Raw genomic sequence first — 13945 nt, forward strand, 5'->3', positions numbered from 1 at the left:
TGGAAAGAAATATGTTTATTACTTTTTTCTCTTTTACTGACATTGGTGTGCAGAATTAAAAGGAAGTTGAAGTGGAATCTTTACATGCCGTGGATGATAAGACCCCAGTCTTCAAGCAGCTTACTCTAGAGTAGTTTCCCAGAGTTAATCCCAATTTATTTATTTATGATTATCCAGTGGGAGCTCTTATTATTGAAATGAAACAACAGTGAAATGCACAACTTCTTTTATATGAGGAAGAAGAATTGAATGTAAATCAGTTCTACCATTTGCACAGGTAAATGTGATACTAGAATATACAAATTTTATTAGTGAAATGTCTCAAATACTTAGCAAAATATTTAAGTTCCATCATCGGTAGCTATGTATATAGCATAGGCATACAATATGTACTCTATCTAGAAAAATCTTACATCAAGCGGTAATTAATACTGCAATTGTTAAAGCTATGCTATCACTTCTTTGAAAAAATAAGTGTGTTTATTTACACTCAAGATTTAAGATTCAGCTTTGTTGGTAGATTGTATGCTGCTAGGGCTGTGCCAGTTATGTTACACAGAATAGCATGAATGATGAAATTATATGACCATCAGCAAAACAGAAGCCTTTAAAACACAGATTTAGAAAAAAAATATTTAAAACATTATGTGTAAATATATAGGAAATGAGACAATTTACCATCCAATAAACAAAGATAGCAAAATTGTAAATACCATCAAGAAAACTGGAATATTCGGAACATATGACAAGCAATGAGAAATACAAATTGCTTCAATTAATTATAAGATTTAAGATAAATGCAGAGAAATGTAGAGCTGGAAGATAATGCATATACTGGCTGAAAAATCTAAATATGCAGTTCTGCAAATATAGAATGTCCTTTTTTCATGCAATAACAGGACAAGAACATAATAACAGTGATTATTGACAACCTCTAGTAAAAGATGCTACCAAAAGATTAGATAAATAGACAGACTAACAGTCAGACAGATACTATCCAGCTAACTATTTTATAGGCTTTCTGAACTAATTGGTATCTTTCTTCCTCAAACTGTTTACCTTATGATGTATTGCATTACAAATTTCAGAATTTCTGGATAATATGACTACTGATTACTTTTTTCTGTAAATACAAAGCCTTATTTTGAAGCACAGCCAATGTCAGCCTGAGAGAATAATAAGGAGCAAGCAGATGAATCCTTCCATTGCTTGCAAGAGGAAGGATTAATTTAGATGATGTTAAAGGCTGATTTACATTTCCTTTGAGCTGAATTGGGGGGGGGTCGCAGAGGAGCCTCCAAATCCACAGAGCCTTCCGGGACCTTCGGCCTTGGCACCTAATTTCCTTCTCAACTACTGCTCTTTCTAGCTGCAGAGGCTAGTAGATAGACTGTTTGGAAAAGTGATGTCAGATTTCTACCCCTGAAGTTGAACTCTACTCTTTAATTTCAAGGGAAGAAACCCATAAACATAAAGTCCTATGGTTTTTTTTTATTTTAATACATGGAAGGAAAGGAAGGAAAACATATAGCATTTCATGTAAGGATACTGAAAAGTGATGTGGACCCATCTTTTGAACGCTTTGCCAAGGAGTTTGATTCTTCTTCTGCTAGTGCTTAAAACCCCATTAAATAAGAACATTTTGTAGGAAACAAAAGATGTCTTATTGCTGGATTCCTTCTAGCTTTATAATAACTTTTCTGCTTTTTGTTTTTTGTTGTAATCAACAATTATAAAGAACTATGATGTATTCACAGTTATAACATTATAATTATGAAATAATTCAGTGTGGAATGTACAAAATAAATAAAAGCAAGAAAAAGCTTAATTGAACAAGGTTAATAGGTCTCAAAGCATTAATAGGTCTCAAAGCATTAAAATTATATGAAATTCTAATGCTAAAAGCCAATGGTCATTTATTTATTTATTAAAGGTGGTTTCTGATGAAAAGTGAATAAGGTATTTCAAGTATTAACTAAGATAATTAGCAGTTAATTAGGCTGGTCAGAAGCTGGGGTTATCAGTTCCAATAATAAATCTCAATTCTATTAAAATCCTTTAAGCACATACACACATGATTGATTCAGACTCTAATTTGGCAATTCTGAAAATCTTTTATTTTGCTGAATTCAGAAGCTCTATTGAAGTCTTTCTATTTCCCACAGTCAGCAATGATTTCTTTTTACTTCGACAGAATTGGATGAACTTTTCACCAACAAGCTTCTGAGTGCATGATTAAACTGAACTGAAACAGATTTAACAAAGTTCGTGACTGGGAGTTGTTTTTTTTAAAATAGGAAATTGAATTGTTTTTAAAAGGAAGACATTTTTACATTGATAGGCAAAGTTGCCTTTCCTAATGGAATTATGATTTCATATTTCTTAAAGTATTTCTTGTTTTTAACAGATCCTAATATTTGTTAGGAAATTGGCTTTCATGGCAGAGTTAGCCTTATCTAACAAACTTTCAAGATTTCAAGTAGAAAGATGTGGACTTAGTGGAAGAAGACTTTTTAATCAGGAAAGGAATAATTTGTTTCTTTCCCTATCTTGATGGGCTTCTTTCTGAGAATCTGCATGAAAATGGATAGGCAAGAAATGTTTGACTCCAGAAGGATCAATGAAAGAGTTAGAGTTATGATAACTAGAACAGAGTATAATTTTTGTGTGCACTAATGAATTAGCACCAAGGCCATAAGAAGCATACCAGAATAGAAGTAGGTAATACAACTAAGGCATACTTGAGGGCAGCGGCAGAATGCTTTAAACATTCACCATTTCCAGTCCATGTTAGATATGTTGATCTCCCTTGAGCCCCAAGAGGCTGGCAATAAATAAATTCAGCCCCCACCCATGTTACCCATATTATGTTTCCCATGCTTAAAAACAACAGTAGCTCTTGCAGAGGGTATCAAGGCAAAAGTATTTGCTGCTTAATGATAGCTGGATCTCTTATAATTGGCAAACAAGGTCAGCCATACACTGTGACATCACAGTGTAAACCCTGCCCCTTTGGTTTCTGCATCACAATGCTATATGCAAGTATATAAAAGGCAGGGCCTGCATCATGATTCACTTGCCTGCTTTGACCACAAAACTGTGGGCAGCTTTGCTGTAGCCTCTCCATTCTCAGGTAGGACAGTATTAAATATTGTTTTATTCTGCTGACCTGCTCTAACCACAGTGAGTTTTGGGTCTATTCCACATTAACTTTAACTTTTAACATATCAACAGAATTAATTACTGTACTTATGTCATGCTTTGTCACATGAACAGATGGCTCTCCTGACTTTAGTTTTTATTTCAAAACTTCTCATGCACAAAAACAACCCCTTCGCATTGTGTGATCACAGTTACAGTTTCATTTGAATTTATCACGGCTCACATTTGAACATTCACCAATTGCATTTAGTGACAGAGGAAAATATGTTTGTTATAACTAACTCATCTGCAAATAAAGTCAGAGAGAATATAGAGGTTCACAGATCGGAATATAAGAATTAGTTCAGTTGCACATTTTAACAGTAAGGTGATAATTTTTATAAGAATACAGTACTTACAGTCTAAATGACTGTGCCTGATCCCTTCCACATCTTCAGCATGAATGAAGTGGTAACATCTTTTCCCTACAATATCTACAGGGGTCAGATCCATGTAATCACTAATCCTGTAAAGGAAAAATAAAGCCTATAAACCAAGAAAGGAAGAAAATACAACAACAATAACATGCTTTCCATTCTGATCCCAAACTTGTATATCTGTCCTGAAAACCATCCTTTTAGTGACAATTTTATATTGTTTTGTTGTGTTGCCTCAGAAGCTGGAATTAACCCCAACCCATAATTTAGTTTTATCTACTAAGAAGAAAACCTAAATTTAATTCTAAAAAGAAAGACCTATATAGCACATCTGTAGCATTCTTGCTATTTGTTTTCTTTTATGTTTGTGTATGCATGTAGGTGAGTCAGTCTTGACTCCTGGTGATTACAAGGACAAGTTGCATTTGTTTTGGAACAATGCAGTTGTTTTAGAAGCATTGTCAGAAGTGATTTACTTTTGTTTTTACTTGGTTGTGTTTACTTCCTACAACTGAGAGAGAATGACTGACCCAGAGTTAGCCAGTAATCCTACTCTAGCACCTTAAAACTTAGGCCAGTTTGGCTCTCTTTTTTCTCAAATAAACACGTCCATAATAAAACCCAAATCAAGATTTCCTTCCTTCCTTCCTTCCTTCCTTCCTTCCTTCCTTCCTTCCTTTCCTCCCTCCCTCCCTCCCTCCCTCCCTCTCTCTGCTGAAGTCAAACCATTTGTTTTACAAATGCAATCCCAAATTGTCCATAGGTCCAGATTAAACAACACCCGCAAAGATGACAGAATTCCTTAAAATACAAAGCTCCTCATTAAAAGAGCAAGATAATTCAAGGTTATACAATAAAATAAGAGCATGTTATGCTTATGCAAAATGATTAGAGACATCTTTCATTTCAGCAGATTGGTCTTCTATTGAGCATATTCATGAAAAAAGGCTCTTCAACTGTTTCCTGGCACAGTGTCCAAACTGACATTTCAAGAAATATAATTTAAATGCTGAGACATACAGATGCCTGAGGGTATTATCTTTTTTAGTCTTATTCAGCTGGGAGCTCTGCTTTCACTTCTAGCTCTTTTAACTGGGACTTTGTGGTTTACTCTGTGCAGATACTTTAAAATCCTTTCAGTAGCCTTTCCTGCTCTATGCTCTGCTCTGCTCCTCTCTGTATGTGCATTTCTCTTATTGATTGTCCAGATGTCAATGTCCTCAGGCATCTGTGTTAAAAAAATCCTCTCAAACTGAAAATTGGGAGGGCGAATTAGCCTGGTCAGCTAGACATTAGGTTCTTCTTTTTGTTTGGAAGATGTAACTCTTAGTTATGTTTTTAAAATGATGTTCTATGGGGGATGAATTGGAGTTATCAAAGTAAATGTAGGATTCACATACTCAGAGTGATCGGAGCTAGTCCCCAGTCACTCTTGGGATAATAAGAACAATGAGATTCTTTTTTTAAAAAAATACAGCAAATTAGGGAACCACATGTCACGTTCTCACTCCTTGACAAAAATTAGAAAATGTGCTACCACTAGTTTTTTTCTTCCAGAATAGATAAATGGAACTTTTCTACTTTGGAACTAAAGATAAAATGGAGGTGTTGCTAATGGGGAGGGACAGATGTAAAGGATAAGAAGTTGGGAACAATCTGCACAATATTCATGTAGACTATACCTCCATTTTATTTCCTACCATGGAAAAAAGGCAGGACCTACTATTCTACTCTTCTATTCTCTGCAGTATTTGAGGTTAGTGTGTATAAGGTAGAGTCTTTGTATATACCAGAGTTTTTTAACCTGTGGTTTCTAAATCGAGGTTCCAAGGATAGATTTCAGGGGTCTGCAAATCAAGTACAAAAGATGCTGTGTTTTTTTTCAATTTCTTTCCTATTACTTGAAAATTGTTTCAGTGGGGAAAAATGCCAAATAATGCTTTTAGGAAACTGCTTCTCCCCAAACAAGTGTAGGCAAAATACTGTTCATCAGCAGGCAAAATAATGGACATCACTGCTGTGTTAGGATATCTAGAAGAACTGATGATAGGAATTAAGGAAAATGTGTACTATCGTTATGACTATGGATATCTGTTTTTGTTTTCACCAAATCAGACTAAATTTTAAGATGTCAATTTAATCTTTCCAAGTATTGATTATAATTGCATTCATCCAGACTAGCTATTATAATATGGTTTAATAATAATACTTGATGTTAAGTAGATGAGGAAGTTGTACATTTTTCAAGTGTAGTATAAAGAAATCAATTTTGTATGTGTGTGTTTATGTGCATTTTTCTGAGGTAGATGTCTCAAAGGATCTAAAAGAGGAACCACTATTGCATACATTTTTTTCCTTTTCTTTTTGATTAAGTAATAATTTTCTAGGTAAGCAGTTTCCATCATGCCTGTAAAGTTGATGGTCATCTTTCTAGTACGTGAATTCAGGATATTCTTCCATTTGATTAATATATTAATTTAGCGTCTACTGTGTTAAAGTATTGTGACTCTGCACTTAACTGAACCAGCTGAACATTCATATGATAACACTAACAATCCATTACAAATAGAGCTTCTGAGCATGTGATCTCAGTCATTACACTGAGTTCTGCTGCTTCACTGCTCATCTGTTTTCACCACAGCCACATTATCTGGTCTCTTGCAAACATGTAGAAAAGCCATTCATAAATGGTTGCATTGAATCTTTTAAGGCAAGACGACACTTTTATAAATTGCATGCTGAAAGACTATACTTGTATTTATATAACATATTCATAAACAGGGAAATAGAAAGAGGGGTTATGGATCTTGTGCTCATTGGTAAAGGTGCCAAATGTGAATCTGTGTGTGTGTGTGTGTGTGTGTGTGTGTGTGTGTGTGTGTGTGTGTGTGTATATATATATATATATATATATATATATATATATATATATATATATATATATATATATATATATATATATATATATATATATATATATATATATATATATATATATATATTTGTTTGTTTTCTGAGGTTTTCGCGGGTGCCTGTATGTGGATCCTTGGTTTTTCGGGTTTTTCCCCGCGTAGAACTAAAGGTGTAGGCGCAACGTTTCGACGGAATCCCATCCGTCATCATCAGGCTTTAGCTTCCTTCTTCTGGGAGAAGCATGTGGCTGTTTGTTCCTCTTTTTTTTATTTTTTTTTATTTTTTTATTTTTATTTTAAAAAAAGAGGAACAAACAGCCACATGCTTCTCCCAGAAGAAGGAAGCTAAAGCCTGATGATGACGGATGGGATTCCGTCGAAACGTTGCGCCTACACCTTTAGTTCTACGTGGGGAAAAACCCGAAAAACCAAGGATCCATATATATATATATATATATATATATATATATATATATATATATATATATATATATATATATACACACACACACACACACACACACACACATATACACTGTATACATAAATGTGGTTGCATACACTGTAGAATGGGAGAAATGGATTCTTTATTTTCCTCATTCACTCTGATCTCTACTTTCCAGAGTACTAGCATTCCATTGAGGAAAATGCTAAGCCAAAGTGTATCACAGGAGTTGTGCAGTCAGAAATTGTGATTTTTTTTTCTAGTTAACTTCCTAGGCAACTAACAGTCAATCAGATTCCAGTTCAATTTTCCAAATCTCAAAATGAAGCTCTCATTTTCTGCGTATTGATCAGAGGAACACATACATCTGCATTATAATTATTGTTGCATGAAAGAAATGCTCTAGCCCCAAAATGTGTATTTTGGTAGAGAATTCATGAACAAAATAAAATAGCCCAAATGTAATACCTATTTTCACAGTAAATGATATTGAGGTCCATGTTTACTCGGGTAACAAACATGTGGCAGTCAATTCTGACTTCATTGATTGTAGGAGGGGGCAGGGCATGAGCAACAACAACAAGCCCCATGATTTGGCTTGGGACAGTCCGTCCATGAGACAGCGACACTCTTAGTCGTAACCTTCCTGTTATATGGATCACCTGCAAAACAACAAAGAGTAAAAGCATTGTGTGAGACAAATATGAAAGCAATTCTTTCAGCAGACAGTATAATTTCTATACAGAGCATTTAACACAGCCAGAATTGCATTTAGTCACTGCCAGTATTTGTCTTAAGCATATTAATACTGTCTGTGAACATGTTCTGAATTTTCTCTCTCATGCTAATAAAGAAAGAACATAATAGCTCAATGTTTCAAATGTAGCAAAACTAAAATCAAGAGGAGTTTTCAGTTACTGAAGGACAAAATGTAATCTGGAAAGTCAAAAGAAAGTTTTATAGCTGGGGTCCCCAACCCCCAGTCCATGGACTGGCACTGGACTGCGGCATGCCAGAAACAGGTACATGCAAACAAGTGAAGCCCCATTGGTGGGATGCAGGCAGCACACACGAAACCACACCCTATCTGGTCTGCAGAAAAACCTGGCTCCACGGAACCGGTCCCTGGAGCCCAAAAGATCGGGGGCTGCTGATTTACAGTACAAAATGAAGATGGAAAAAATGACCCTTATTTGGAAATTGTAGCAGAAATTCTATTATCATTAACAATAATTTCCAGGTTATATTTAATACACTAATAGTAAGGTAAATCAAATATTACTGACATGTGTAAATACTTTCTTGTGCTTTTGACCTAGCACACTGAATAATCAGGAACAAATCAGTTTGTGCAAGAGTCAAATCAGGTTGAAGATACAGAATTATTGCATGGTATTTTTGATCTGTGAGAACATATTTTTTTTCATTCCTATAAACTGAATATTAGGCATATGTATGTGGTATGTTTATTTATAGAGCAACCAATGGATCATAAACACACTCCCAATTTTCATGTGTATGTGCTTTCAAGTTGGTATTGACTCCTGGAGATTGCCTGGATATGTTCCTACATTTTCCTTAGTAAGATTTCAGGTGTGTTTTGCCCTTCTTGGGCTGAGAGAGCGCCTGGTCCAAAGTCATCCAGCTTTGTACCCAAGGTAAATGGACACAAAGATTTTCCTGGTTTGTAACCTGGTGCCTTAACCATTACACCAAACTTTTTCTTTTATCTTCATTATAAAAAAAATAAAGGAGGAACCATCCTGTTTCTTACTTTGATTTATTACATATGAAAATACAAAACATAAGCATGGAATCAGAAGTCATTCATACAAAAGAAGTAGAATCAAAGGAAGGGAATCAAAGAATGATAAAGAAAACATCAGGCTAATACCATTCTTAAACATTTATTCAGTTTCAGTATATATCACCTGGTATTCTACACTTTTGTAGACCAATCAACTTTCACTGAGAGGTGTCAACTAATGAAAGATTCTTAGTGTTAATTAATACATGATAGTATTGGATATTTGCTGTTGCCCTGGTATTCCATCTGCACATCATGCTTTTTCAGAACCATGAAATGGAAGAAGTATTTGCAAGCCAGCTGGTCAGTAGGAAACCGTGCTGGGTTTAAAACAGCTAAAAGGATCTGTAAATCATGGATGGATGAGTGACTCTAGGGCAGACATGTCAAACACAAGGCCCGGGGGCCAGATCCGGCCCGCAAACTGGTTTCATGTGGCCCACAAAGCCATCCTGGAAACAGTGAGGGAACGGCCCCCACTGCCTTGGCCCTGGCCCAGAGACCCTCCTGCCAGAGACCCCCAGATCTCTCCCACTCCTGCCCAGGCCCCCATAGGCACCCTTGATGCAACGATGTAGAGCTGGCCATGCCCACCCAATAGACCATACATACTTTAGCCACACCCACCCAGTAGGCCATGCCCACCCAGACCATACCCACCCGGCCCCCTGAGGGCAACCGCAATGCTGATGCAGCCCTCAATGAAATTGAGTTTGACACTCCTGCTCTAGGGGTTGTAAGTAGGAACAAGGAGGTGACGGGAAGTTCTGAAAAAGATTATTAATGGGATGACAACCAAGTAAGTGACTGGCCTTTATTTAGGAGCTTCTTTCTTACGTAGTAGGTTGTACCATTTTACAAATAACTACTTTATAAGCAGCAGGGTTAGAAACAGTGAGTAAATATGCAGCAATTTTTTTAGTGGAAGTAATAGCATCATCTTCTAAAAATTTTTTAAAAATAATTATTTAAATTTAGTTTTAGTTTAGTTTAGTTTTATTAATTTTTTATACTGCCCTTCTCCCGAAGGACTCAGGGCGGTGAACAGGGCATATAATAAAAATACAAAAATACAAAAGTTAAAATAGAATTAAATTAATGCCCAAAATAAAACAATAAAATATACAAATATTTAAAACCCTAAATTAACTCCCCATCAGGCCAGGCCAGCTTGTTCGAATAAGTGGGTCTTTAACCCGCGCCGGAAGGAGCGGAGATCCGGTGCCATCCGGAGCTCAACCGGCAGTTGATTCCACAGAGCCGGGGCGCCCACAGAGAAGGCCCTCCCCCTGGGGGCCACCAGCCGGCATTCTCTGACCGGAGGCACCCTGAGGAGGCCCTCTCTGTGGGAACGCACAGGGCGGAGGGGAGTTGACGCCGGCAGCAGGTAATTTTTGTAATTTTGGAATAATATTCTGCATATCTGCCATTTTTAACACATAATGAAATGAATACATACTTCCAGGTTAACATATGTCACTTGAATGATGCATTTATTTTCTTAATGGTTGCTCCCTAACACTGACATATGAATTCTAACATTTATTGGGCTCCTTTGCGACTCTGAACTGGCAAAGATTCTATTTAGCAACCTGGTCTTGAAAAATGTTTTATAGCCAAAGATCTTAAATGAACAGAAACCTTGTGTAAATGATACTGCCTTTAATAGTTGCCCTGAAAGGCAACTTTTGCCAATCTGGTTCTTGTAAGGTGTGTTGGAAATCGAGCCAATATTGGTAGGAAAAGCTTCTCTACATAAGTTTGTCAGGCTAATCTTTGGTCTTTCCCCAGTGTCAGATTTTTATTGATTTTAATACATTTGTCTTATAGGTGATTATGATGACATCAAATGGTGTCCACATTAAGATCAGCTTTAAAAATAAACCCTACATGATTGCAGCATAAACATATTTTCTCCAAAAGATAAAAAGTTAATCCACATGTTTCATATATAGTTTAATATAGGTCTACACAATATGGAATGGTTGTAATAATTATTTCACATGTGGGATGTCATATAGTTTGCTGTATTTGATGAGGACATTTGGAATATATAAAAAATTCAGGAATAAGCAAGCTAGTGCTTCAGATGTTCCAGACCAACATGGATAATGGAAGGGGTTGTGGGAGTTAGATTGAAACATTACAAATTGACAACACTATGTGTAGGATTTTTATGAGAAAAGTTTGTCTTAAACATAACTTTGTCACATGGCGTGAAAAAGTTATAAACTTTAATTAAATGAACTGAAAGCCAATGCATATAGCAAAACATGACAATATAATTTAAGGGTAGTTTTGACACTATATTCAAATTATTTTCAAATGAGATTACAATAATATCTGTATAATAATTATTGTACTGTACTACGTATGATGTTAGGGGAACCTGGAGAAATTTGCTTGAACTATTATTTCCATTCACTTATTACCACAACTATTTATATGTCAAAACTGGTAATAAATACTTTAAAGCAGGGCTTTTCAACAAGTGGTATGGGTACCACCTGTGGTACATTGGCACCTGGCAGGTGGTACGTGACCATCCTAGAAAAGTGGTAGTGGGGGAGGGGAATGAGCTGAACCGGTGGCAGCACCGCACAAGCCTGAGCGAGAGATGGCTGGAACTGCAGGGCTGTCAGGGCTCAGCGGAAGCACCAGGATCAGTGCCAGGCTCCAGCTGGAGCTTGGCACTGATCCCAGAGCTTCTGCTGAGCCCAGAAGAAGTGCCGATCAGCTGGAATGTTGCAGCATCTCTAGGGTCTTGTGATTTACATTCAGGTGCTTGGCAAGTGGTTCATATTTATGATGGTCATAGTGTCCCAGGGTCATGTGAAGTAACTAAAACCTGCTGCAGCCACCCAGCAGACGGGGGGAGGGAATAAAAACCAAACATTCCCCCCGACCCCACACCTGCTGCCAATCCTCAACAGAAATGCTCACAAAAATTAAAACCTCGGACAGGAGGAGGAGTGCCGCCGGGCAGGCAGGCAGGCAGGTGTCTTGCTCAGCTGTGGCTTGGGGGGCACTTTTTCCAGTGCCATTGTAACTTCGAACAGTCACTAAGTGAACTGTTGTAAATCGAGGACTACCTGTACTTCATCACTTTTTTTTTTGGTCAAGTTTTTGACACCTTGCTAGGCTAGGTGGTATTCGGATGTTGTCATATCCTAAAAGTGGTACAGTGGGTGAAAAAGTTGAAAAGCCCTGCTTTAAAGTACATAGATGCACGTTTGTACTCTGCCTTCCTTTAGGAAATCAATGCAGCAGTTTGATCAGACTAATTTAGAATTTGGAAAGTGGGAGGCTTCAGACCTCCTATCTCCGATACCCTCTGTGTCTTCATGACTTCTGCTTTGATTTAACAACATGTTATTTCCTGCTGTCACTTCCAAAGCACATGAGCCTCTGTTTATTAGTCAAGGTGCTTGCAATCTAAACTCCTTTTCTGGTGCTAAAAATGTAAAAAGATGAAATAATTTATGTAATTCAATTTCATGGCTATGTAACGTAGAGGTAGGTCACTAGAGATTGTCTTCTCGGGAGATAGAACAATCTCATCAGAGATAAGCAAAATCAAACTTTATAAAAAAAAAGAAAAATATATTCCATTCTTTTTGACCTTAGTTTTAAAGACACTTTACCTCTGTGTTTTGGAAACAAATAAATAAATGCAGAGGAGGACTTGCCACAATCAGGATTTCAGCTTAACAGAATAATGACAATACAGTACAGCAGAACATGCAAAGGAGACACCCCAGAAATAGCATAAGATGGCAATGTCTGCTACAAATGGGAAAAAGCCTCTTAAAGAGATTGGAACAGAAATCAGTTTAATATTTCAAAATGCAAGCCTCTACAGAAGTGTTATAGCTTAATGAATACACATTTCCTATCTTGTACAGTTAGTATGCAAAAGACAAGAAACAGTACAATATAATAAAGCATTAATTAAAAATAGTACAACATCCCAAATAAATCTTTCCCGAGATACAGGTTTCCTGAAACATATTTTCTTTATGCCTCAATTATTGCTGGATCTCCCATTTTTTGGTGATTACAATAAACTAATTCTAAGGCTGCTCTGGAGATGGAGAAAACCCCAATCTTTTACTCAATCTCAGTACTCAGTTTTTTTTCTTTGTTGCTTCTTCCAGTTCTACCAGAATATTTCTTCATTTGTTTTAAAAGGATTCAAACCTTCTCTCTCCAAAAGAGAATGTCTAGGTATGTCTCTCTCTATATCAGACATGTCAAACACAAGGCCCGGGGGCCGGATCTAGCCCATGAAGTGGTTTCATGTGGCCCGCAAAGCCATCCTGGAAACAGTGAGGGAACGGCCCCCACTGCCTTGGCCCTGGCCCAGAGACCCTCCTTCTGCCAGAGACCCTCAGATCTGTCCCACTCCTGCCCAGGCCCCCATAGGCACCCTTGATGCGAACGATGTAGAGCTGGCCACACACACCCAGTAGGCCGTATGCACTCTAGCCACGTGTACCCAGTAGGCCACGCCCACCCTGGCCATACCCGCCCGGCCCCCTGAGGGCAACTGCAATGCTGATGTGGCCCTCAATGAAATTGAGTTTGACACCCCTGCTCTATATGATAAACAGCAGCTCTCCCTTATGAAGTTGTTGGCACTCTTTTTGCAGGTGGATTGGCTTATCTGGGACTCTGCACTTATAGCTTAGCATTTATAACATACATATTACTTTTTCCTTCTGTTTTATCTCACAGCTGTAACTCTGCAAGGTAGAGATGTAGGTGAGACATAATGATTGGCCAAAATCTTCCTTTCAGCTTCCATGCCTGAAAGTGAATTTGGGTCTAAGCCTCCCCAGAACTAGTCTAATACTCTGACCACTTAGAATTTGAAATAAATGCATAAAGATTTACGGAGAGAAAGGACCTAATTTAAAACCTATATTTTTAATCAAGAAGCTTCATGGGCATGAGAAAGACGGGTGAGATTTCACTTACTTCAGTTGTTAAGGTATCTTCTGTACCTCCTTAAATAAATAGCTATGCTGACCGTGAATAAATCAAGGCAATAACAAATATAATTCATAAACATTCAGTTTGACTCGTATGAATGTGTGATTTTTGCATTTGTACTTAAATATCTTTTTCATTCTTAACTTTGCACTGAGTTGAAATCATTGGTTTATTTATTTTAGAAAAAGGAGTTTAATCTTTGTAGTTC

General features: G+C 37.1%; 1 protein-coding gene across 5 annotated transcripts in view; it reads right to left on the reverse strand.

The window, feature by feature from the left end:
- NPAS3 (neuronal PAS domain protein 3) overlaps positions 1 to 13945 on the reverse strand; it is a gene marked incomplete at both ends in the record, with an annotated part of 777262 nt that overhangs the window by 13900 nt on the left and 749417 nt on the right. For all 5 annotated transcript variants that reach the window (XM_083352401.1, XM_083352400.1, XM_083352399.1 and 2 more), the window contains 2 exons: positions 3561 to 3667; positions 7404 to 7597. In XM_083352401.1, the coding sequence (XP_083208527.1) occupies positions 3561 to 3667; positions 7404 to 7597 (301 nt within the window). The remainder of the gene's footprint in view (positions 1 to 3560; positions 3668 to 7403; positions 7598 to 13945) is intronic.

This window comes from Vipera ursinii (assembly GCF_947247035.1).
Source record: "Vipera ursinii genome assembly, chromosome: 1".
Classification (NCBI taxonomy): domain Eukaryota; kingdom Metazoa; phylum Chordata; class Lepidosauria; order Squamata; family Viperidae; genus Vipera; species Vipera ursinii.